General features: G+C 44.0%; 1 protein-coding gene across 1 annotated transcript in view; it reads left to right on the top strand.

The window, feature by feature from the left end:
• The window catches only part of csmd3b (CUB and Sushi multiple domains 3b), a 2327439-nt gene that overhangs the window by 1823150 nt on the left and 476400 nt on the right, over positions 1–27889 (top strand). Inside the window, exon 23 of the mRNA XM_068032163.1 lies at positions 23212–23368. Within this exon, the coding sequence (XP_067888264.1) occupies positions 23212–23368 (157 nt within the window). The remainder of the gene's footprint in view (positions 1–23211; positions 23369–27889) is intronic.

Below are 27889 nucleotides of genomic sequence, written 5' to 3'. Positions count from 1 at the left end.
GGTTTTTACAGATGAACCCAGTAACAGGGATGGCTGAGGGAGAAAGGTGCCCTTGTATTTTCACACCCTTTCTTTGAGTTTAAATAAGCAGTATTTAAATATTTTTTTAAAACTCCCCTCTCTTGAACAAGGCTGAACTCACCTGGCACCCATCACCAGCCTTGGTAACTGCAGGTCTGCCTAATGATCTTTGTGCCACTCTAAGAGCTTCTCCATGCATGAGCCCCTCATAGGTGAGACAGCCAGCCCAAACAGCGCTGCATGTATGCTGGCCGCACTCCACTCCTGCTTGCAACATGCACACCTATGGCCACTGCTCTTTACCATAGCACCCCCTTGACCATGGCCCCCCACATCACCCACTCATTAGGCTGGCTCTGCTTGGTAAGCACTTCCACATTATTATGTGGATCCCCACAAAGCGTCTGCTGACCCCAGTTTGAAAACCAGTGGACTAGGGTTTTCAGCTACCTTGCTTGCTGGGATCTAGATTTCGGCTGAATATTAAGGAGAAAGCACCAAGTCAAGGTAAAAGCCATGTGCTATTTGAAGGGAGGAAAAATGTTCAAAGCTTCTGTCAGCTTCTACCCTCATTTAGCAGCCGATTATTAAGCATAACTAGCAGAGAACTCTGTAGATTACTTGGGCATTCTCTCTACTTGGGGAATGCTACACAGAAGAAAGTGGGACAAGTAATGAAATGCTGTACAATGATTTTAGTCTTACAGGGAAATCTGTATTCTCCAGCAGTGCCAAATCACAAGCAGACATGGGAAGATTGCAGGTTTTCTATCTCTGTGTTATCCAATGTCTTGATATCTCAGGACACTGCTATCCTGGTTGATCTCATCCAGCTGACATCCTAACTGATTTTTCTCATGCTTGCCAAATCCCCAATACCTGCCATCTTGACTGACATCCTCAAGCTAACAAGCACTAACATCTAGACTGATCTCCTGATGTCTATGAACACACACACACATTGGGCTGCATTTTGTGCTGTAGCTGGGGCCTTTGCAGCCCACCTCCCCCCAGAGTGATCCTCCTGTCTTTTTAAATACAAGTTTCACGAATCGGGATCTCTGTCCCTTTAAAGACAGGGATCCCACCTCCAAGAAGACCATCGTCGGCCTATCCTGCCCCTGGGAAGATTGCTTGGTGATGGGGAAGCAATGGGACCTCCATGCCCCCCACCACCCATCACAATACTCCGTGCCCCCTCCACCTCCGGGGGCCATATAAAATCCTAACCATCTTGTCTGGTCTTTAATAGGGGAGGGAAGGTAAGGGAATTTATTGAGGTAAATAAAATATTAAGTCATAAAATATTATTGCTTTAATGCACAAGAAAATAGGACCAGAACACATAAATGGAAATTTTGAGAAGTGAATTTAGAACAGATACTATGAAGAAATTCTTTATCCAGAAGAGTGATAAATATTTGTAGTAATTTATCAAGCAAGTTAATAGAAGCAAGAATATTGGGATTCCTCAAGGTACAACAACATGTTATGAGGGATGAGATTTCAGGAGCAACTGACCTTTTCTCATTCCTTAATTCAACAACTTGCGCCATTAATATGTTAAAACATCCAAAGGCACAGAAGCATTATTAGACAAAACTTGACACCGAGCCACCCAAGAAGATATTATATTTGGCCAGGTAACCAAAAGCTTGGTCAAAAAGACAGTCTTTAAGGAGCATCTTGAAGAAGGAAAGAGAAGTGCAAAAATATAGGAAATGAATTTCAGAGCTCAGAGCCTAGACAGCTGAAGGCATGCCAACCAATGGAGGGGCGAAGGAAGAGTTAGAAAGAGAATACACTATGGAAATAGGAATTTTATTTCTAATCATGAGACACATCTCTTTCACACTTGGAAATTATTGTGTATCCTCTGTGGATGTAATGAGCCGTAGATGATCTGGGTGTATTGCAATGAATACAAGTTGAGAAAGAGTAAAATTTTAATATTGTCTCAAAATTTCCTGGAGACTTGTGCCATTGATATGGTATATCTATAGCATTGGGTTTATTTTACCCTGCAAAATGTCCCATGTAATTATGATAGTGAGTTACATTCTTCTTTATGCCACATCATAACTTGCTGGGACTTTTGTGCCACTCCACCAATACCCTCACTAAAACTGTGAAAAATTGAATATCAGAGCTCAGCACACACCCCTGCAGTGAAGTCAATAACAATTGCAAATTTATCAGATTTACATTAGTTCTCTAGCTGCAGCCACTTAGATCCCCCAAAAAACTGTTCAGCTAAATGTATTGAGAATAATCAATCGAAGTAAAATACAATGGGCCGGATTTTCCATGGGACTGGGAGGTTGACGGTGAACTGACAGCATTAGCTGTCATTACCCCTTTGAAACTGACCACAACTTCAGGATATTGGACATGTGCGGATTAGGATGGAAATCCTAAAGTTGCAGTCTGTCACTCAGGGCTCTGCCACAGGCTGTGCTGTGCACCCACCCCACCCCCCAGCACTCCGCTAGAAATGGCAATCACTGAAATCAGCGAGAATATTAACTTCCCTGCCCCCACATCATTGTTTGAAATCACCTACAGCAACATCAATTTATATTTATATAGGGCCTTTAATGTAATAATAAGTTCAAAGGCACTTCACAGATGCATGATACAATAAAATATGATACCGAGCCATATAAGGAGATATTACAAATATCTCAGTAGGTTGTGGGGCTGGAGAAGATTACAGCGATAGGGAAGGAGTGAGACCATGGAGGGATTTGAAAACAAGGATGAGAATTTTAAAAATCAAGTCATTGCTGGACTGGAAGCCAAAGTAGGTCAGCGAGCATAGGGGTGATGTGTGAATTGAACTTGGTGCAAGTAAGGACACGGGCTGCAGATTTCTGGATGACATCAAGTTAACGGAAGGTAAAATGTGGGAGACCAGCCAGCAGTGCATTGAAATAGTCAAGTCTAGAGGTAACAAAGGCATGAATGAGCGTTTCAGCATCAGATGAGCTGAGATGGGATGAAGTTGGGTGACGTTAAGGATGATGTCACATAAAAAGTTACAGTTTGTTCAATCAGGTGTAACTGGGTTTTTAACAGTGATGTGATTAATGAAATTTGATGAACTATGGAACCAACCTTGAAAAGATAATTCTATAATCATGGAGTGCTGTTAAATGATTAATTGGGAGATATTTTCAGCTACATTTTTCAGAATATTTTAGCTTCCACCATCACCCTCTGTGTAAATCCAAATCTTTAATTTGCTCAATGTAAACATTTTTTAAAATGATTTTATTTTAGTGCTTTTCATTTCCTATTTGGGAGTCTTTGAAAACTCTTTGATATAATTGGCTGTTTGGACAGCCTGATGACATCACTCCAACTCCACACTGTGAATGCCCAGTAAAGAACACTGCAATCAGTGCAGTACCACTGCACGATGATCGGGCTGAAATTGCCACCAGAGACATTGCGAGAACTCTCAGCAAGATTTATTTCATTGTTAGTGGTAAGTGCCATTGCTTTGCCGCTGACAGCAAAGTCCTGCCCAAGCTCTGCTGTTTCTTCATAGGTTTAACTAAGAATTAAAAATATCAAAACACTCCTTTGTCGACCTGTGTTGGGTTTGTTTTATATGGTGTGCAGGGTGTGGGGCACAGAGAAGGTGGCCATGATGGTGGCATAGTGGTGATGTCATTGAACTAAAAATCCAGAGGCCCAGGCTAATGCCCTGAGTTCAAATCCCACCACAGCAGCTGGTGGAATTCAAATTCAATTAATTAACAAAAAAATCTGGAATTTTGAAAGCTCGTCTCAGTAATGGTGCCATGAAACCATCATCAATTGTCGTAATAACCCATTTGGTTTTCTAATGTCCTATAGGGAAGGAAATCTGACGTCCTGACCTGGTTGGACCTACATGTGACACCAGGCCCGCAGCAATGTGGTTGACTCTGAATTGCCCTCTGAAATGGCCTAATAGGCCACTCAGGTGTCAAGGGCAGTTAGGGATGGGTAACAAATACTGGCCTGGCCAGTGATGTCAGCGAAAGAATTTTAAAAACAGTGCGAGAGAAATTAATACTGGTTCATCTTCTGGCCCAAAATAGTTGAGTCTCATCTGAATAATTCTAATAAGGAGAGGGGCAAACAGTTAGGGCAGAATTTTCACGCCGATATAAGGGTAGGAACGGAGGCGGGAGTGTGCGTAATTTCATGCCGCCGGCCATCATGCCAGTTTGCTGTTGCCATTCTGATAGTTAGTGATTTTGCTTGGTGGTGGGGCGGGCAGGGGGGGAGGGGTGCGGTGCGGAGGGGGAAGGCAGGAGTCGGCAACCCACCCAATTCAGGTCAATGGCCAAAGCTTGTGAATGAACTTATCAGCTTGCCAAGGGCCAGTTTGCATTTTTGTGGGGAGGCACGGGTTTACACGATGGATCTGGAACAGCCCAAGTAGAAGGAGGCAGGAACAGAGTGGGAGGAGCCAGTCATAGCCGCGCCATTCAGTTAGTTGGGCCCATAAAAGGGTGCATGGCTGAGAGGCATTCTCATCCATTGGCACATGGTTGCCATCAAGTAAGCAGAGTTAGTGGAGCAACTGGTCTGTATGCACTTGATCAGTGGACGGGGTAATGACCCTCCAGGGATTGTGGGGCCATCACGGCGTGGGGTTCTGAAGGCGGGGGGGGTGGGGTGATTCCATAATCATTGTAAGTACAGTTGACCGAAAGCAAGGCAAAAGCTGGACATGGGATTAAGGTACTCAGAGATGGGGATAAGTAGTGATGAGAATCAATATCCTCAGGAGCAGATGCAGAGCCCCAGGCATGACAGGGGCCAGGAAGCAACAAAGGCCATACCCTCAGCATTGAGTCTAGCATTGAAGAAGAAGCTACCTAGACATACCAGAGAATCAGAGTCGCAGGAGGCTACTTATCGAGGCAGATGGTAACTGAGATTTGTTCACTCGTTGAGGAAGAGACCTCAACAGTTCTGCCTTGACATGCCCTGCCAGTAGCTGTTAAATTCACTGTGGCCTTGAAGTTCTTCGTTTCTGGCTCGTTCCAATGATCAGCAGTGGTCCTTGGTGGCGTCTCGCAAGCGGCAGCACAGCATTGCATCTTGTGGGTCACTAATTTGCAACAGGTGGGGTCTCGCAGACACAAAGGGAAGTGGGATTTGTCACCATCACTGGTTTTCCACAGTCCAGAACATCATTGTTTGCACCTATGTGGCCATCAAGGTGCCAAGTGAGATTCATCAACAGGAAGGGCTTCCACTCCCTAAATGTTCAGCTGGTATGTGACCACAACAAGAGCTTTATGCATGTGTACATTTGCTATCCTGGCAGCTGCCATGATGCCTCCATCCTCCAGCAGTCCAGGGTGCTGCAGCTCTTTCACGTCACCATAGAAACTCTGTGGATGGATTCTAAGGGAGAAGGAATATCCCTCGAAGAGATGACTACTCTAAAGGCCAGCTTGGGTCTGCAAATGAAACCCGACCCAAGCCGGACAGAACCACATCCGACCCCCGAGCCCAACCCGGCCGGAGTCCTTCCAAAAGGGAAAAACATACTTGACCTTGTCCTCACCAATCTGCCTGCCACAGATGCTTCTGTCCATGACTGTATTGGTAGGAATGACCACTGCACAGTCCTTGTGGAGACGAAGTCGCACCTTCACATTGAGGAAACTGTCCATCATGTTGTGTGGCACTATCACTGTGCTAAATGGGATAGATATCAAACAGATCTAGCAATGCAAAATTGGGCATCCATGAGACTCTGTGGGCCATCAGCAGCAGCAGAATTGTACTCAACCACAATCTATAACTTCATGGCCCGGCATATCCCCCACTCTACCATTACCATCAAGCCAGGAGACCAACTCTGGATGTAGAGTGCAGGAGGGCATGCCAGAAGCAGCACCAGGCATACCTCAAAATGAGGTGTCAACCTGGTGAAGCGACAACACAGGACTACTTGCATGCCAAACTGCAGAAGCAGCATGCAATAGACAGAGCTAAGCAATCCCATAACCAACGGATCAGATCTAAGCTCTGCAGTTCTGCCACATCCAGCCATGAATGGTGGTGGACAATTAAACAACTAACTGGAGGAGGTGGCTCCACAAATGTCCCCATCCTCAATGATGGGGGAGCCCAGCACATCAGTGCGAAAGATAAGGCTGAAGCATTTGCAACAATCTTCAGCCAGAAGTGCCGAGTTGATGATCCATCTCGGCCCCTTCCTGAAGTCCCCAGCATTACAGATGCCAGACTTCAGCCAATTCGATTCACTCCGCGTGATATCAAGAAACGACTGAAGGTACTGGATACTACAAAGGCTATGAGTCCTGACAATATTCAGGCAATAGAACTGAAGACCTGTGCTCCAGAACTTGCCACACCCCCAGCCAAGCTGTTCCAGTATAGCTACAACACTGTCATCTACCCGGCAATGTGGAAAATTGCCCAGGTATGTCCTGTACACAAAAAGCAGGACAAGTCCAACCCGGCCAATTACCGCCCCATCAGTCTACTCTCAATCATCAGTAAAGTGATGGAAGGTGTCATCAACAGTGCCATCAAGCAGGACTTGCTTAGCAATAACCTGCTCAGTGATACCTAGTTTGGGTTCCGCCAGGGCCATTCAGCACCTGACCTCATTACTGCCTTGGTTCAAACATGGACAAAAGAGCTGAACTCAAGAGGTGAGGTGAGAGTGACTGCCCCTGACATCAAGGTAGCATTTGACCGTGTATGGCATCAAGGAGCCCGAGCAAAACTGGAGTCAATGGGAATCAGGGGGAAACTCTCTGCTGGTTAGAGTCATACCGAGCGCAAAGGAAGATGGTTGTGGTTGTTGGAGGTGAATCATCTGAGCTCCAGGATATCACTGAAGGAGTTCCTCAGGGTAGTGTCCGAGGCACAATCATCTTCAGCTGCTTCATCAATGACCTTCCTTCAATCATAAGGTCAGAAATGGGGATGTTCACTGATGATTGCACAATGTTCAGCACCATTCGCGACTCCTCAAATACTGAAGCAGTCCGTGTAGAAATGCAGCAAGACCTGGACAATATCCAGGCTTGGGCTGATAATTGGCAAGTAACATTTGCGTCACACAAGTGCCAAGCAATGACCATCTCCAACATCTTCCATCTTCCCTTAACATTCAACGGCATTACCATCGCTGAATCCCCCGCTGTCAACATCCTAGGGGCTACCATTGATCAGAAACTGAACTGGAGTAGCCATATAAATACATTGGCTACTAGAGCAGGTCAGAGGCTAGGAATCCTGCAGCGAGTAACACTCCTCCTGACTCCCCAAAGCCTGTCCACCATCTACAAGGCACAAGTCAGGAGTGTGATGGAATACTTTCCACTTGCCTGGATGGGTGCAGCTCCAACAACACTCAAGAAGCTCGACACCATCCAGGACAAAGCAGCCCGCTACAAACATTCACTCCCTCCACCACCAACGCACAGTGGCAGCAGTGTGTACCATCTACAAGATGCACTGCAGCAATGCACCAAGGCTCCTTAGACAGCACCTTCCAAACCTGCGACCTCTACCACCTCGAAGGACAAGAGCAGCAAATTCATAGGTACACCACCACCTGCAAGTTCCCCTCCAAGTCACACACCATCTTGACCTGGAACTATCTCGCCGTTCCTTCACTGTCGCTGGGTCAAAATCCTGGAACTCCCTTCCTAAAAGCACTGTGGGTGTACCGACCTCACATGGACTGCAGCGGTCAAGAAGGCAGCTCACCACCACCTTCTCAAGGGCAATTAGGGATGGGCAATAAATGCTGGCATAACCAGTGACGCCCACTTCCCATGAATGAATCAATCAAAAAAAAAATCATTTTGTTGCTGATCTGCACAAGCTTAAAATAACTGTAACAAAACCACTTTTCTAGTCAAAAAATTACATTCGCATTGGAGCCAACCCAACCTGACACATGTCATCGGGTCCCGTCGAGTTCGGATCAGGTAGCCGGCCTTTAGGCTACTCATTCCGTTACATGACGCTGAGACAGGGGTGCTACAACTGAAGTTATCTGCTCACAAGGACCATTGAGCTTTGATTTACCTGTGAGAACACATCCATTAAACAGACAAGATTGAATAGATCCATTCTTTCTGGAAAGGCATTGTACATCTCTCTCCAGGGGTCTCAGTCTCAGTGTTCAAAGACCTCTGCTTCCCTTCACCACTTCTTTTCCAGTCTTGCCATTAAAGAATGTAGACTCACACATCTGGGATCATGGTTCAGCATTTCCAATATTATTCAATAAATAAAGAACTAAAGAGCTGAACTCCAGAGGTGAGGTGAGAGTGACTGCCCTTGACATGTGAGAACATATCTCATTCTTCTTGTCAAAGTAGAGCCATTTTGCTTGTGACTCCTGAGGCTCTGCATCTGTGCTCCGCTGAGCATGGCTGTGTCTGTCCTCCATCCTCTGAGGGGGGCTGCCTACAGCGGCCTCTGCCTTTGCCATCTCCTCCTGCTCACTCTTGATGTGTTCCTCTCCCAGTGCTACCTTTACTAAACGCACATGAGAACCCAGAGATGCGAGTGTATCTGCATTGGTGCAGTGATGATGTGATGGTGCTAGGTCTGTTGGTTCCATTTCATCCAAGGACTCCTGTGATCCTGCAGCAGCAGTGGCATGCTCTAATCCACAAATGGCCCTGTGGGCAGCATAAGAAGGCAATCATGAGAACGCGCCTGTGACATCAGATGCCTCTGCAGAGCTGAGGCTTTCCAATCCAGCTGAAGTTTTGGCATGCTGTCGGATTAGGAGGAGTGCACTCCATCACCTTTATCTACTGAATTCAATATCTTTTCAAACCCTTCTCCAGGTATTCCAATCTCTCCATTGTCCACTTCTTCATGCGGCACGACGCTCACAATGTCCAGTGCCACCGTCTCCATAGCAGTGATGATGGTGAGCTGGGGCACTCCTTCTCCTGGGCACGCCCTCCACCTTGAATTCTGTGCCCTTTTCTCCTGCAAGGACAAAATAGTGATATGGAAATGCTGGCCTCTCTCACCAATGCCAGAGGCTCTTTTAATTAAGAAGCTGCATCTATCAGTACTGCCATGTCCTCAGCAGTGCTGGGGCTCTGAGTCAGTAATTACCCTGGGTGCACATTTCTCCCATTTTCAGCAGCACCATGCACCGTCAGGCGGCTCAGCTGGTGTGTCTACTGGTAGCTGCAGAGCTGGAGGCCTTTCTTCTGGGTGTCACGATGTACTCACCTTGCCAGAATGAAGAAGGTCATTAAACCTTTTGTGGCACTACACCCAGGTCCTCACTGCAGCTGCTTACATGACCTGACTCCTACAGCACAGCCTGTTTCCTTTGGCTGGGAGGCTTTCTTCTGCCACCCTCCAGGAACTAGACCCCTTGCCTGCCGTGTACTGCCTCTAACGTCATCTTAAGGGCTGCATTAATACACTGTCGGGCAACCTTGCCACAGTTGCCAGGCCTTTCCCCTTGCTGACTTCTGCCTTCCATTGATTTGCAAGAAAGTTGTCACAATAGTGGCTTTAAATCTGGCCTGCGCTTTCACGTTCCGCCTCCATCCTGTACCCGCCGGTACTAATTTACTACCAAACGCACACTCCAGCCAATTAGCTGCCAACCTTGGGGTAAATCGCAGGCTGTGACTACTTCCTCCCAGAGCAGGTCCTGACTCCAAATGGAAAATCCTGTCCTTGATATCTGCTTGAACCTTGGCACCAAGTGCTCAAACTGAAACCTCGGTGTTAAACTGAAGCTGAAGCAAGCTGCCAGTATCAGGACTACGGTGTAGTAATCTCAGCAATCAGACTGTGTCTGGAAGTTACACAGAACATGGAGATGGAACATGGAGATCGATCAATTCTTTGCAGCAGTTCTGAACAATTTTATATTACAATTTTAGATACCAGAAGAGATTATTGTCAAATTGTTAATATCCTTTTAAGATGGAAGCCAAAATGTGTTTTTGGATATTAGGTACGATGCAGCTAAATGTGGATCATCAATGGCTATAACAACAACAATAAATAAATATACTTATAATGAGTCTTTAACATCGTAAAACGGCCCCAGGCACTTCAATGTTAGAAAAAAAAAACTTTGACACTCAAGCACATAGGAGATATTAGGTCAGATGACCAAAGACTTGGTCAAAGAGACAGATTTTAAGGAGGGAAGAGAGCATATCAGAGCATAGTGCCTTGGCAGCTGAAGACGCGGCCACTAATGTGGAACAATTAATTTTGAGGGTTCTCAAGAGGCCAGAGTTAGGGGAGTGCAGACATCTGAAAGGGTTGTAGAGCTGAAGGAGATTACAGGGATACTTCACTGGTTAGGTAGAAGTACTCTGTCAAATTGTTTTCTGGATCTGTCCTTTTAAACTATATCAACAATGTAAACATAGGGAAATAAACTATCCTCACCATGTAATGTGTGTGCTGGAATTTTGGTCCTGTGCCTCCCAACAGTTTTCCATCTATTAAAGTTAGTGGATGGAAAATCATGGAGATGGGTATGCCTAAGAAGCAAGATTTGAGGATTTGCTACCAATATGGAGGCAAGATACTGCCAAAAATGAGTAAGGTGAATATTAATCTAGCAGTCGGATTGGATAGGCATTAGCTCTCTCTTAAACCTATTTCCCATAGAGGCATAGAGTTATACAGCACATAAACAGGCTCTTTGGCCCATCCTGTCCGTGCCGGCCATCAAGCACCTATCTGTTCTAATCCCATTTTCCAGCACTTGGCCCATAGCCTTGTATGCTTTGGCATTTCAAGTGCTCATCTAAATACTTCTTAAAAGTTGTGAGGGTTCCTGCCTCTACCATCTCTTCAGGCAGTGTGTTCTAGATTCCAACCACCCTCTGCAAATCCCCTCAAAACCTCCTGCACTTACCTTAAATCTATGCCCCCTGGTTATTGACCACAAAGGGAAAAAGTTTCTTCCTCGCTACCTCATATGCCCCTCATAATTTTGTATACCTCAATCAGGTCCCCCATCAGCCTTCTCTGCTCTAAGGAAAACAACCCTATCCTAGCCAGTCTCTCTTCATACCTGAAATTCTCCAGCCCAGGCAACATCCTGGTGAATCTCCTCTGCATCCTCTCCAGTGCAATCACATTCTTCCTATAGTGTGGCGGCCAGAACTGTACACAGTACTCCAGCTGTGACCTCACTAGCATTTTATACAGACGTGCATCTATCAGTACTGCCATGTCCTCAGCAGTGCTGGGCCCATCAATATCGTTCTGTAATCTAAGGCTTTCCTCGTCACTATTTATGACACCACCAATTTTCGTGTCATCTTTGAACTTACCGATCATACCTCCTATATTCATGTCTAAATCATTAATGTACAATACAATCAGCAAGATGCCATCACCAATCCCTGCGGTATGCCAATGGTCACAGGCTTCCAATTGCAAAAACAACCCTTGACCATCACCCTTTGCATCCTGCCACTAAGCCAATTTTGGATCCAATTTGCCAAATTTCCCTGGATCCCATGGGCTCTTCCCTTCTTAACCAGTCTCCCATGACCTTATCAAAAGCCTTACTGAAGTCCATGTAGACTACATCAACCGCTTTACCCTCATCCACACATCGAGACACCACCTCGAAAAATTCAATCAAGTTTCTTTTCAAGTATCTTTTCAGAAATGCATTTACAAAGAGAATAGCAGTTGATGTTGCTGGTAGGATTGTAAATGTCATCCAGCATGATGTTAAGAGTAATCACCTTGTCTCTAACTTGACAGATGTGTTTCTGTCGTGGCTGAACTTCTGTGAAGGAAGTTTCATGATTATGTTGTTGCCCAAGAGGAGAGTGGTGGCTTCATACCCATGGAGGAACAAGATCAATTCTGCACCTAAGCGTGGGTTGGGGTCTCATCTGTCACCAGGGGCTGGAATTTACCAGCCCATTGGAGATGTGCTGGGAGACAGGAGTAATGGTAATATTGTGGTGAAAGGCATCACGAGGGAAGCCCAAAGCCTTTACATTGCAGCTCAAATATTATCGAAGGCGGCCATGCTGGCAAGAGGAGATTGCGCTGGAATGTGGTGAGAAGGTAATTAAGCCTGTTAAAAAGGCAACTACCTGATTTTATCAGGGTTTTCTAATTTTGCAACAGGTGCACAGGAACAATGGGGTTTCAGAGCCTCGCCAATTACAACGAGGCGATGGATTAGCAGAAGGAGTATGTTGGCTGTAGTTGGCAGCCATTGTGAACATTAGCATGCCTTGGCCGAGATGGTGGAGCTGAGTGGGCAGAAGTGGCAATTGGGAGCAGGTACTAACTTGCCTAGCATAGTGGGGCATGCCACTTGAGTCCACTTTTGCACTTGGCACTTATATGTACAGAGCATGCGAGGTGGGTGGGAGGCCCAGAGAACTGAATGCACCTATTTTCTATGGGCCTCATTCACTCTGACTTCGAGGCCTCCAGTGAGGAGGAGACTCGGAGAAGAAGACAGCAGCAGTCGCTGGGAGCGGGGCAGCAGCAAACAATGGGGCCCCAGGAGCATGACCCTCGGAGGGGTCATAGATAAGGAGGGCACAGAGGGGCATGCAACCAGCCACTAGTTTGCGGAAGAGGTTACCCACCAGAAAGGGTCTACTGTCAGAGGCTCAACTTCCTGCAAACATTGGGGCAGCGGTATTGATGAAGACTGCATCTCTCCATGGAGGTGCTCAGCGAGCTGTGGGTCATAATGGTGGATGAGCTGAGCCCTATGGGAAGTAGTGGGCATCCAGTACCTGTGGCACTGAATTTCTACACCTCAGGATCATTTCAGGAATCTTCAGGAGATATCTGTGGGATCTCACAATCTGCGGCTCATCAATGCATCAAGATGGTCACTGATGCCATCTTTAAGTGGGCCAGCCAATATTTGTGCTTTCAGACCAATCTGGACTGAGAGGGCTGTAGGGATAGGGGCCATCATCGGATTACCCCAGGTACAGGGTGTCATCGACTCCACGCATGTGGCCATCAAGTCTCCCACAGACAAGGCAGTGACCTTCATCAACAGGAAGGGCTTCCACTTGCTCAATGTGCAACAAATGGTTCAGGTCTGTGCAAGGTTCCTGGGAAGCTGCCACAATGCTTACATACTAAGGCAGTCCTAGATGTCCAACCTTTTTAGTCCCCCCATGTGCCTTCAAGGATGAATACTGGCTGACGAGGACTACCCACTATGGCTATTGATGCTTGTACAGAACCCAAGCATAGATGCAGAGGTGAGATACAACAGCTACCATGGGACAACTCGAGTGACCATTGAGCATTGAGCAGGCTATAGTGTTTCTCACGATATGGGTAAGATGCCTGGATACATTTGTTGGAGCCCGTCAATATGGCCCTTTTATGAAAGATCACAGACCTGAAACATTAACTCTCTTTCTCTCTCCATAGATGCTACCTGACCTGCTGAGTATTTCCAGCGCTGTTTTTTTATTGCCCCAGCAAGGGTCTCGCGTATCGTGGTGGTGTGCTGTGCTCTGTACAACCTGGTGCTACAGAGAGGAGACGCTTTGAACAATAAGGACCTCCTGGAGCGTGATGACTCCTCCGAGGATGAGGATATGGAGGGGGATGCTGACCAGGTGGACTTTGAAGAAGAACCTCAGAGACCACAGGCAACACGTCATGTGATGCGCACTAGGGAGGCTGATGACATGCTAATGGATGCACATTTCATAATATAGTAGGCAGCTGCATGTGGAATGCATTGACCTCACGTGCTGTGCTCCTTCCCATCACACCCTTTATGGGAGCCAGAGCACTCTTAAAGGCCCAGCATTGTAAAAAAAAAAATTAAAGGATTCCTCTTGCACTATTCCAGATGTAATCGCAAACAGAAACATTGCAAAGTCACATACATTAACAAAAAATAACCCCATGAGCCCCAAGTGCAGCTAGGTAGTCTTTTTAAATGGCTTACAGGTGCTCCTATGTTGTGCTCCCCTTGCACTGTTAGCTGAGGTGGAGGCAGACTGACCTTTAGTCAGTGACCAGTGTGGGCACATGAGCACTATGCTTCATGCTCACTGGAGGATCTCTTGTGCCAATCCATTCGCCCACTCACTCTCTTGAGCTCCACTCCAGTCTCACCATCAGCAATGGACCAGCCCACCTCCAGGCTTCCCAGCTCCAGCACCTCTTCCTTCTTGAGAGGCTTCAATAAACTGTTGGCCACCCTGGATTGTCCTTCTGATATCTTGGTATGTGTTTCGGTTTCCAGTGCTCGCTCTCTGCTCTCTCCAGGGCTTCTGCTGTTTTACTTACTGCTGGCTGACTTTAAATATGGTGCCAGCACTGCTTGCGGCATGACTTCGTGCTGCCTACGCCACCTCAGTGGACAGCTCCCCCTCTTGCCAGCAGTTAATTGGCTGGCTTTGATGGAATACGATACTTTTGCCTGCCCACGCGGCAACGGCACCCACTTACGGTCCAGACCTCGGGCCTTCAGAGAATTTCCGGCACGGGTTTCAGTGGCAAGTGAGACAAAAAGTGTCAGATCTATAGAGAGGTATACTGAGAGAAAGGGAAAGGAACTGTGAGAAGCATTCAGAAGAGATAAGACCGAGAGAGCAGCTTTACAGAAAGAGGATAGAGTAAATGTCAGATAATGTAAAGGCATTGAGAAAAATATGAGAGAGCCAAAAGGAAGAAGGAGGAAAAAGTAAGCGTTGAGGTAAACAGACAGAGAAGGACAGGAAGAAATAGAGAGTGAGTCAACAGAGGAATAATCACAGAAAGAGGAACACATTTTATTTTGTGTTATGCCATCACATATCAACCAATATATTTAAGAAGACAACTGTTTTTTTTTATTTTTAGTGTTGTTTTGACCAAGGTGGGAGGAGTGCACTCTTTATTCTAGTCCCACTTCTCCACAGGTCACAACATATTTTAAATTTTCCCACTTTTTGATGCGGTCAATCATATACTCTTTTTTCCAGAATAGAACACACTAACCAGGTTTCTTTGATGAATATCCAAATTATCAGTTGATTATAAGACAAGTCTTAACTAATGATGAAGTAAAACATAAAAACACAGATTAAAATTTTTAATGTCCCAACATTAAATTTTAAAAAGTCCCCTTTTTACCTTAACCAAATTTTAAAGTCCCTTTTTACCTTCGTCCCTTCACACTCACACAAACACATATACACCGGTTAACCGAAAAAATACAAATAAAAAGGGACTTTTGGATCAGAGCTCTGTTACAGACAAAAAGCACTTAGGTTGATTAGTTGCTCATTTTTGAAGAAAATAGCAGATGAGATATGTTGTTCCAAAACTGGCATACAGTCTAACTTCTGAGTACACGTAGACAAGTTACAGATCCTTCAGAACAGTTCTTTTCAGGCGGCGTTGAGAATTAATTTTTGCAGGCTTTTTTCAAAGACAGAAAACGAGATGAATTGACACAGTGGACTTCTCAGGCTCCTTCAGAGATATTGAAAAACAAAGCTGGGTTGTGGTCTTCTCTCCTTTTTACTCTTCTTCAACAGATTTGACTTTATCTCTGCTCACTCCAGAAGGTAAAACACACACACTGACCCACAACCAAAAAGCTTGTGAGTTTTTCTGCCCATCCCAAGTGCGCTCTGCTGCTACTGGGCTTGTCCAATCAAGAGAACGCTTGTCACTTCTCTGCCCCTGTTATCAGGGTTTTTGTTCTATCTTTAACTTGAATCATGTGACAACCAGTAACATTGTTGCCACCAGTTCCTTCAGTGCCCCCTTGATGGCTTTCTTTAAAAAAAAACCTGGTCCAACATTTATTCAGCTTAACTATAAATTCCTTTCAAAATATTTTTAACAGAAGCAAAAGTACCTTTATAACAGTGTAACACAAGTTTCCGTCATAACCCACAGACTTGTTATAGGACAGAACAGCATCTAGAATGTGTAATATGAAACCTGACTGAAAAAAATAGAAACTCTACTCAATGATATTGATTACCTGATGAGTTACAGGACGAAGTTTGGTTGGCTGGACTTTAAGCGGCATGGAAATAAAAAGCAATCACTTCAAATTCAATTCTGTATACTTTCCATTTTAATATTTCACGAGCTAGATGGATTCAATTGCAATTCTTACTGCAGTAGCTTATTTTAGTGAATAGTATTGATTGAAAAAAACTTCTTGATTCTTGTTGCTTAGCAAAATGAACAGTAAGATGGAGAATGTGTACAATGGTGCAAAATAACAATTTTCTACAAGTCGCTAAATACTCAATTGCTAAGTACACTGCCTGATGTAGAAGTTGCTGTTCTGACCAGGGAAGTTTTAGGTTATATCCCTTGTCTATGCTGGGTTGGCTAATCTCAGCCAGGGTGCTGACAGGGACTCTCCAATTTGCCTCAGAATCACTGGTTTAAGGAAAGACTTCCTGTGTGTCTGGTGTGTGTGGGCAGAGTTTGGCTCCGTACGATGCCCCCGCACCTTCATTCCAGGAACATATTCCAGCCGTGGTCATTGAGTAATAGTTAAGCACAGGAACACATTCCAGTAGGAAGTAGTAATTAGGAAAGCTAATAGAATGTTATCATTTATTGCATGGGGGAATTGAATACAAAAGTGGGGGAGGTTATGTTTCAGCTATACAGAGCTTTGGTGAGACCAAATCTGGAGTACTGTGTACAGTATTGGTCTCCTTATTTTAGGAAGAATGTAAATGCATTGGAAGCAGTTCAGAGAAGGTTTACTAGACTAATACCTGGAATAGGCAGGTTGTCTTATGAGGAAAGGTTGGACAGGCTAGGCTTGTATCTGCTGAAGTTTAGGAGAGTAAGAGGTGACTTGATTGAAACATATAAGATCCTGAGGGTTCTTAACAGGGTTGATGTGGAAAGGATGTTTCCCCTTGTGGGAGAATCTAGAACTAGGGGGTCACTATTTAAAAATAAGGGGTCGCCCATTTAAGACAGAGATGAGGAGAATTTTTTTTCTCTGAGGTTCATGAGTCTTTGGAGTTCTCTTCCTCAAAAGGCAGTGGAAGCAGAGTCTTTGAATATTTTTAAAGCAGAGGTAGATAAATTCTTGTTAAGCAAAGGGGTGAAAGGTTAGGGGGTAGGCGGGAATGTGGAGTCGAATTACAATCAGATCAGCCATGATCTTGTTGAATGGAGCAGGCTCGAGGGGCCGAGTGGCCTACTCCTGCTCCTAATTCGTATGTTCATATGTTCTTAAGTTAGTGACTAGGTTTGCAAGATTACAAGATAATTTTGAATGAGGAACTTCGTTTATTCCATCCTAATTTATCCATATCTGTGTCACTTGATTAATGTACAAATTTTGGCTAAGATTTGTTTCAGCCCTTTTTCAGGCATATATGGTCAGTACTCTGGGAATGAGCGGCAGAACCTGGAGCCCTGAAGCTCAACTGAAACTAGGTCACAGAGCTCACCAGAATAATTTCAGTGAGCTGTGGACACAAATCAGGCAGCCAGAGGCAGCTCACTGGCAGTGGTCCTCAGGTATGTCCTGGGAGACAGTGGTGGGGTGGTGGGCAGGGGAAACCAGGAGGTTTGACCAGACCTGGCTGGATGCAGCCCAAAGTGGTTCTGTGGAGCTGGGATGAGCTCTCTTACTTCCCTTGGCCTCGAGGAGTTCTTATAAGGACCACTGGTTAGGTTGTTGAAGAACGCAATTTCCCGAGTGGAATTTGCTCGCTCAGTACTGAATATCCGAGAAAGGTCCTGAAACAGGTTTTGGGCCCTTCATTAGCATATGCAAGGGCCCTAACTTCTGTTTAGGAAGCCGCCAGGGGTGCCTGAGTATTGCCTGACCCAATGGAGCACTGGGCGTATTTCAGGCACCTTTGGGTTGTGAGAGACAGTATTGAGAAAATGGTGCCTTGTCCCCCATCTATAAAACAGACAGAGCCGGGTCCAGTTTCTCCCCTATAGCCTATGCAAGTAAGGGTCCTATCGCCCATTGAGGTCCCCTTTACAAAACTTGTTAGTAACTCACTGTAGCTTGTGTCATGAATGCTGTGGTCAGTGTTCTCAGGCACTTTGCAGCCAAACCAGCATTCCTTAAATCGACTGTTGGAGGCTTTCTCCCGAAAGATAAGTTCTAACTTCTTTTCTTGGCATATTATGGAAGCGGGAGGAGCAGAAATGGCCCTCCCGGCCCCACATTAAATTCACAGGCAATTGTCAGTCATGCTCACACCCCCTGTCCTGCACCTTCCTCTGATTTCTTTCACTGCCTCCACACCCCCATCACCCCTCTAGACTCTGTGTACCACAGCTGCTAACTGATCTTCAAGCTTCCTTGAGGACCGTGACTGGCACCCATACCTTGCAGCTAATAAATGAGTGCAGCCGGAACTTCCCTGGTCTTGTCAATGATCTCATTAGGTGCCTGCACTGTATTGGGATCATATCTCGATTTGTCTGAGATCCAAATTCTAGGTCACTGTTTACTCCAGAAGTCTTGCAGATTCTGTAAGAAATATAAAGAAGGTATGTTAACACCCTACTAGATTGTTCCATCTTTATTGTTTTCCAAATGCTTGTGCTGTCAGTATCTTAGTGTTTCTATAAAATAGCTTACTTGTAACTAACTCTATTATTTATAGCCTGGATGTAACAATTATGGTTATTTATGGATATTTACCTCTCTTGAGAGTAGACAGGAAAATGTGCTCAGCATTCCATACAACCTCCAGTGTGTTATGCTGTAATTAAGGGGTAATTGTTCATGTATCTGTCATGCTATCCTCCTCAGGGGACAAGTTTTGGTTCATGGGGGACCCGAATGCTTCTGGAAATTGCCTTTCTACCATAAGCAGAAAATCAAAGTGTTGAGTGATATTCAAATTATAACATGTACATTTACAGGATTTTCTGTTTTTTATTTTTACAAATGCTTTTCTTCAGCATTAGCCAGATTCCATTTGGTTCACTTTCCTTATCCACTTATGAACTGTAAAATTAAACTTTAAACAAAAATAAGTCACTCAGTCCAATATTGGTGGGCATTTCAAGCTTTTCTATATTGTATATATGCAAATCCTAGATTTCTGGGAAAAGGAGAATATGACTATTCTATATCAAATTGGATGGAAGTGCCACACCAAGAAAGGGGAAGATATCATTTTGGGTGGTGTTTTGCTCTTTTATGATGGAAAATATCAGAAATTGGGATGAATTCATACTGCATATCCAGCCATAATTTAGCATTAAATCAGTCATCTCCTATTCAAGAAGCCAGTCTCTTTCTGACATTTTACAGGGTGTTGAGTGTGCTGACTTTGTTTTTTGCAAAGAGTTGGAGGTTGAATTAGATAGATAGGTAGTATGAATACCATCTGTTGAAATTATTGAGCACGTCTGGGCTACAGAACATTCAATCACTGTGGAGGGAATGGGAGAGATGGAGACTAGGACAGTTCATATATTGGCTAGATATGGCAGACAAGAAAAGATCTCCATTCTTAAAAAGCATGAATGCAGGAGAGGGTTGTCCTCTGCTTTCTGTTCAAGTTACTACTGTTACTACTACAACAAAAGGGGCCTGCTGAGTATTTCCAGCATTTTCTGTTTTTGTTACTGCTACTACTACTTGGTGTATGTCATGATTTTTCTGCTCTGGAGCCTCCTTGTATAGTAAATTGTGTATCATGGACCTGTGCACTCAAAGTGCCCCTTCAGCTTGCCAGTGGTGTGCTCAATGATAACTCTGGTGGCTGCATGGAATTCATTTAACTGATACACAGACCATTTTCTGAGAAACTGATAGATGTCATCAGCTATGGCTGCAGAAGATAGCCTTGGTAACCCACACAGAATTCTGAGACTTCTCCTTCAGGGTGAAGAGTATAGGAATGCTGGATTTCCTTAAAATAAATGTATCATGGTAGCTGATATTCACTTGCTTGATGATATGGTTCTGCCATAGATGAGCTCGATATTGAGAGAGTGGAATTCTTTAATTCCTAACTCCTTTTACTGAGGTAAGTTGCATCAAGAAAAGGAGTACACATGGCCATGTACGTACAATCTGTGACTCCTTGGACGTCGGGAAATCTTGCCACTCTGTTAAATTGCAGTGTCCTGTCATGCTGCTTCCCGATGTCCATGGCAAACTTCTTGCAATTCATCCCAGATCACTGAAATGGCTTCATTATCATCTTTGGGGTGAGTGGTACATGTCTGTGTAGTCCCAACAAAGGCACTCTGTCTGCTGACTAGATTGGAGCTGTGCTGTGGTGAAACGTGAGGCATTTATGGGCCGTAGAGGAGTACAATGTTTTTGTAATGTACCCAAATGAAAATGTGTCTATTAATCTGATGGTCAACAAGCCAATCAAACTGGTGGACCTTTTGGAACCTAAGAAAGTTTATTGTGGAGCACACACCAGCTCCCATTTGGCATATGGAATGTGTGCTAGCTGGACTTCCCAATGTACTCTAGGAATGTCCCCTAAACCATATTTTGACAGATGAAGGGGGGGGGGGGGGGGGGGGTGGCGGGTGGGTGGTGACTGAAAGACTTAGCTGCTCTCACTTCATCAGAAGTTTTGGACATTACTTGCACGGAGTAGAAACCTGGTGGATTCAGGTTCCACCCCAAATTGCACAGCCCCATTCAGGCATTGCACGTATTTTACACATTCTGATTCTGCCAGGATTCTGTGTTTAATAACTCAGTTGGAACTGAATAGTCCCAATTATGGTGTGTCGCTTCTCTTTGCCGGGTTTCAAGAACTCATTACTCATAGATGACGTAAAGCTTTTTTGAAACCATGAGGAACTTTTATATCTTATAATAGGAGTAAAAAACAAACTTTTCCATCTGTTCTTCTACTGTTTAAGATATGAAAAAGAACCTGAAGGATTCATTATGAATACCATTCCCAATTTCATCAAGGAATTAGTTGCAAGCAGTTTATTTTGAAAAATTATATAAAGCTATTTAATGAGAGAGTCAGGATAGCCCATTAAGCCACTGTAGTCAAAAATAAAACTGAAAAAAAAAAATTGTACAAAGCGAAAGCGGCTAAGAAAGTATTGCAAGGAAAAGCCAGAAAGTGTGCCGCTGGGCTGCAGCAGTTTTAAAGTGGCCTAACTATTCCATTGTTCAGCAATCTACTTTACATCAGAGACCTTTCAGCACCATCATAAAAATTTCTGAAAGGCTGAATGCAGCTGCAAAAGCATGATAGAAAGGGAATGAGTACAGACAGCCCTGTGGAATGGTAAGCATTTTCAAACTGGCCCTGGTGTTTTTAGTTTCATCTTTGAGTTTTGTTCATGGAATTTTCATGTTTAAATGCATGTTTATATCCTTAAGAGGCCAGATATCATCTCTGCCCCACGATACTATGATACCATTCCAGAAAGTTAACATAATCCAGTAATAATATGAGGCTCATTGGTTCTGGTAAAAGTTAGAAATATAATAGGCTTTAAGCAAGTGAAAGGCAGGAGGGGGAATAAAAACAAAAGGGAAGGCCTGTGATGGGGTGGAAGGCAGGAGAGATTAAATGACAAAAGGTTTCATGTTACAAAACCAAATGAAGAAACAAAAGATGTGTCTGAATGAGGTGTAAAAGTCTGAATAGCAACCATGCAAACACAAAGAAAGAAACAAGGCTGGGCATGGGGGGTGGGGGGTGGTGGTGGGGAATGGGGAGAGCAAATGAGCAAATAAACATGGACCATCTCCGGCTCTTCCCTTCCCTTCCTCAACTTCTTTGTCTCCATTTCTGGGGAAAGGCTATCAACCCATATTTCACTATAAGCCCACGGACTCCCACAGCTACCTGGACTACACTTCCTCATACCCCACTTCCTGCAAAGACTTGATTCCATTCTCCCAGCTTCTCCATCTCCATTGGATCTGTTCAGACAATGCAACATTTCATACTAGCACTTCCGATATGTCTCCCTTTAGCCCCAACCAAGGATTCCCCCCTACCCACCAACACCCCCCCCCACCCCGCACTGTGGTTGACCGGGTCCTCGACCTTGTTCAATCTATTTCATGTAGTTCTGCTCTCACCCCTTCCCCTCTCTCCCAGAACCATGATAGGGTTCCCCTTGTCCTGCCCTACCACCCCACCAGCCTCCATATTCAACAAATCATGCTCCTTCAGTTCCGCCACCTCCAGCGTGATGCCACCACCAAACATATCTTCCCTCCTCTCCCCTTTCAGCCTTATGAAGGGACAGTTCCCTCCACGGCACCTTGGTCCTCTCCTGAGTTACCCCTAACACCTCCCCTCTTTCCTAGGGCACCTTTCCAATCAAGTGCAGGAAATGCAATGCCTGCTCTTTTATCTCCTTTCCCACCATCCAGGGCCCCAAACACTTCTTCCAAGTGAAACAGTGATTTACTTGCACTGCTTTCAGTTTAGTGTACTGTAGTCGCTGCTCATAATGTGGTCTCCTGTACATTGGGAAGACTAAATTCAGACTGGGTGACTCCTTTGCGGAACACCTCCATTCAGTCCACAAGCATGACCTTAAGCTTTATGTCACATCATTTTAATTCTCTAACTTGCTCCCATTCTGACTTTTCTGTCCTTGGTCTGCCACACTGTTCCAATGAAACTCAACGCTGGCTCGAGGAACAGCACCTCATCTTTTGAATTAGCACTTTATCGCTTTTGGGACTCAACATAGAGTTCAGTCATTTTAGATCATAACCTCTGCCCCCATTTTTTTTCTTATGTCATGTTTTTGTTGCTGGTTCACTCCCCCATAGCCTTGTTTCTTTCTTTGTGTTTGGACGGTTGCTATTCAGACATTTATAACTCATCCAGACACATCTTTTGTTTCTTCACTTGGCTTTGTACCATGAAACCTTTTGTTATTTAATCACTCCTGCCTTCCACCCTATCACAGACCTTCCCTTTGGTTTTTCTTCCTCCCTCCCACCTTTCACTTGCTTAAAACCTATTACATTTCTAACTTTTGCCAGTTCTATTGAAAGGTCACAACCCAAAACGTTAATGGTTTCTCTCTTCGTAGATGCTGCCTGATCTGCTGAGTATTTCAAGCATTTTCTCTTTTTGTTTTAGATTTCTAGCATCTGCAGTATTATGCTGTTGGATTAGTTCTATTTTGCTCACATTTCTGCATCTGTTACTTTAATAGTAAAATTACTTGTTAATTTGTCTCATTTGTTAGATATATGATGGAAAAGACAGTTCTGCCCATCTTCTGGGGGCATTCTCTGGCACTGGATTGATGGGATTGACTTTGAGCAGTACCTCCAATCACCTGTGGTTGGAGTTTAATACAGACTCTGAAGCAACTGATGAAGGTTTTCAGCTTGTTTACACTGGTGAGTGCTTTAGCCATCTTTGTGGTATATGGCCAAGGGAGACCATTATAGTGTTTTACTTGTATAAGAACTAGATTTTAGTCAAATTGTTCTATGCACGTTTGGAATTTCATACCATTACAGTGACTCATTAATTCTAAAGTTATGTAAATAAATTATGATGGGTGCAATTGCAATAGGTCTGCCGTTACTTTGTCCAAAACTTTTAATTAATTTTCAAAGAGTAAAGCTGATTACAGCATATCTTGACCCTTGGTTTAGCTTTGGTCAAAACATAACAGGTTATGTGATGCAATATATCCCTTTAATGAGTTGATACTACTTGAAAATGAAAAAAATCTTAAATGGGTATTGTCTTCTTCAAAGGCTCTTTGAACAATCTTGTTTAGTTTGTGGGTGAGAAGAGCCAGATGAGCTAGACATCTCTTTCATTGTGGTAATGTCAGGCTTGTCTCCTGTAGACAAACTCAACAACAGATGGGGGAATGGCAGGGACTAACATCATGGCTTCAGTTCTGAGGTTTGCTTTGATGCTGATGAGAATTTATTGAAAACCATAAGAACACAAATTATAAATGTTCTCCACCTCATAAGGCACAGAAGTAAAGGGGAAAAAATGCAATCTTTTGTTTTAAAAAAATCTGTTTACCTGGTTTAAATTTTAGAAAATTTCATGCAGCCCACTCAAAATCCGATAGTGTGACTATATAATGGCAATGTAATGAATACAATAGTTTTCAGTGCAATTTCGATCACTAAAGAAATACATATTTTCTAAATATTATCTCATTAGTTTGATATACCTTAAACATAACCTAAGTTTATAAAACACAATGATTGTTGAACAGAATTCTACAAGTATCCATTACATAGTAAATTGTGTCTTCAGTGCTGAATTAAATGGTGAACATTAAGAGCAGCCCTGAGCAAAATAGTTTAGGATGCAGATTTTAACTTGTTCTTCTAATAGGTTTTAGTCCGTGGGCTATCAGATGGTCAAATCTGTTAACTGTGGACTTAGCAGATTTTGTAAGTTCTTGTTAATCTTGTCAGGCTTATAGTGCAGTTCTGTTTGAAGTCCCCCTAACCCAGAATATGACCATTTTAACCAAACTATTTTCACTTGCTCATTCAGATAAAATTGAAGTGCACTTATGGATTCTTTGACAGGACAGCTTTGTGAAAGCACAACATCTTCTGCCATAATGCATATCTTGTGCAATATCTTTCCATGGAACCTGTAGTAACATTATTGATAACATGTAATACTTCAGCCCTGCCTTTCAAGTTAAAGAATTCTTAGATGTAAGGCATCTTAAAACCTTTATCATCAGAGGGAACCATTTATTGATGTATCATCAAAAAGCCATCGAAACAACTTCAATTCTATCTGAGTGAGCAGCTGAGATGACAGTGACTAAAATGCATTGTAATGTTGAGGGTTCTGTTTAGGAGATTGGCCAAGGTAGGATAGGTCTACTCTACACTACAGGATACAGAAGAAAAATGACTACAGTTTTTGTGTTTTGTGACTTAACAGTAAAACTTGTCATGCCAAATTGACGATGAATTAGTCACAAAACTACCAGCAACTCTCACCTGTCACTTTGCCCACATGATAGAAATAAATTTTATAGCACATTTCACATCCAAAGCTCGTCACAGCCAATCAATTGTTTTTAAAATGTTGGTACTTGCTACAGAGACATATTAAGGTGCCATGGGAACATAGGAACAGGAGTAGGCCATTCAGCCCCTCGAGCCTCCTCTGATCTGATTGTGGTTTCAACTTCACTTTCCCGTCTGCCCCCATAACCCTTGACTCCTTTGTCTATCAAAAGTCTATCTAACTCAGCCTAAGAATATTCAATGACCCAGCCTCCACTGCTCTCTGAGGAATTCCACAAAGTAACAAACCTTTGCGAAAAAAATAATTCTCCTCATCTCCATCTTAAAAGGGAGACCTCTTATTTTTAAACTATGTCCCCTAGTTCTAGTATCTCTACAAGAGGAAACATCTTCCCAGTATCCACCCTATCAAGTCCCCTCAAAAACCTATATGTTTCAATAAGATAACCTCATTCTTCTAAACTGCAAATGGGTAAAGGCCCAACCTGTTCAATCTTCCTTCATAAGATAAGTCCTTCACCTCAGGAATGAGTCGAGTGAACCTTCTCTGAACTGCCTGTAATGCAATTATATCCTTTTCAAATAAGGAGACCAAAACAGTACATTGAACTCTAGATGTGGTCTCACAAAGGCCCTGTATGTACAGCTAGAGTAAAACTTCCCTACTTTTATATTCCATTCCCCTTGCAATAAATGCAGACATTCCATTTGCCTTCCTAGTCACTTGCTCTTCCTGCATACTAACTTTTTGTGATTCATGTACTAGGACACCCAGATTCCTCTGTATCACTGAGTTCTGCAATCTCTTTCCGTTTAAATAGTACACTGCTTTTCTATTCTTCCTGCCAAAGTGGACGAGTTCACATTTTCCCACATATAATCCATCTGCCAATTTTTTGCCCGCTCACTGAACGTATTTATATCCCTTTGTAGACTCTTTAGCTCCTCTTGACAACTTACTTTCCTACCTGCCTTGGTGTCATCAGCAAATGTAGCTACCATACATTTGGTCCCTTCATCCAAGTCATTGATATAGATTGTAAATAGTTGAGGTCTCAGCACTGATACCCTGTGGCACTCCACTAGTTACAGCTTGTCAACCTGAAAACGACCCATTTATCCCCACTCTCTGCTCCCTGTTAGCTAACCAGTCCTTTATCCATGCGAATATGTTACCATCTACACCGTGTGCTCTTATTTTGTATAATAACCTTTGATGTGGCACCTTATCAAATGCCTTTTGGAAATCCAAGTGCACCACATCTATAGGTTTCCCTTTATCCACCTTGCTTGTTACTTCCTCAAAGAACTCGAATAAATTAGTTTTGATTTCCCTTTCACAAAACCATGCAGACTCTGCCGTAAACAAGAAATGAGATAAATGATCAGTTATTTATTTTTTGCTGGTGTTGCTGACGGAGAAAATTGGCTTGGAGACTCAAGAGAACTCTGCTCTTCTTCAGAAAGAGCTATGAAAACTTCCATATGACTTGAAACAGAAAGGCAGGGTCTTGATTTGCATAAAAACATAAGAAATAGGAGCAGGAGAGTAGATCATACAGTCCCTTGAGCCTGCTCCACCATTCAATTCCATCATGGTAGATCGTCTGCCTCAACTCCATTTTCCTGCCTGCTCCCTATATCCCTTGATTCCCTGGGGGACGAAAAATCTACTTCAGCCCTGAAGATACTCAATCATTAACAACGAGCTCAGTAGACTCAATGTGGATATTGCAGCACTTCAGGAGACAGGCCTCCCTGCGAGCAAATCTCTAAGAAAGCAAGACTACACCTTGTTCTGGCAGGGTAGGGTTCCTGAAGAACCAAAACAGCATGGAGTTGGCTTTGCCATCAGAAACTCTTTGCTCAGCATGATAGAGCCTTCAAATGGCTCGGAACGCATATTGTCCATCTGACTGCTCACCGCCTCTGATCCAGTACATCTACTCAGCATCTATGCTCCAACACTCTGCTCCCCACTTGAAGTTAAAGACCAGTTCTACGAGGAACTCCATAATATCATTAGTAGCATTCCCAATACTGAACATTTGTTCCTGCTGGGGGACTTTAATGCCAGGGTTGGGGCTGACCATAACTCATGGCCCTCCTGCCTTGGGCGCTATGGCATTGGAAGGATGAATGAGAATGGACAGAGATTGCTGGAGTTGTGTACCTATCACAACCTCTGCATCACTAACTCGTTCTTTCATACTAAACCCTGTCACCAGGTTTCATGGAGACACCCAAGATCACGTCGTTGGCACCAGCTGGACCTCATCGTCACAAGGCGAGCCTCTATAAACAGTGTCCAACTCACATGCAGCTTCGACAGTGCGGACTGTGACACCGACCACTCCCTGGTGTGCAGCAAAGTTAGACTCAAACCAAAGAAGCTACATCACTCCAAGCAGATGGGCCGCCCGCTCATCAACACTAACAGAATTTCTTATCCACAGCTGTTCCATAAGTTTCTAAATTCATTTGAAAAAGCCCTTCAAAACACTCCTACAGGGGATGCAGAGACCAAGTGGGCCCACAGCAGAGATGCCATCTATGACTCAGCAATGACCACCTATGGCAAACGTGAGAAGCAGAATGCAGACTGGTTTCAATCTCACTTTGAAGAGCTGGAACCTGTCATAGCCGCTAAGCGCATTGCACTGTTGAACTCCAAGAAGGTCCCCAGCGAGGTAACATCCGTAGCACTTAAAGTAGCCAGAAGCGCTGCACAAAGAACAGCCAGGCGCTGTGCAAATGACTACTGGCAACACCTATGCAGTCGTATTCAGCTGGCCTCTGACACCGGAAACATCAGAGGAATGTATGATGGCATTAAGAGAGCTTTTGGGCCAACCATCAAGAAGATCGCCCCCCCCTCAAGTCTAAATCAGG

The sequence above is a fragment of the Heterodontus francisci genome, chromosome 5 (genome assembly GCF_036365525.1).
Source record: "Heterodontus francisci isolate sHetFra1 chromosome 5, sHetFra1.hap1, whole genome shotgun sequence".
In the NCBI taxonomy this organism is placed as follows: Eukaryota; Metazoa; Chordata; class Chondrichthyes; order Heterodontiformes; family Heterodontidae; genus Heterodontus; species Heterodontus francisci.
The sequence above is the reverse complement of the archived record's forward strand: the minus strand, read 5'-3'. Positions and strand labels throughout refer to the sequence as shown.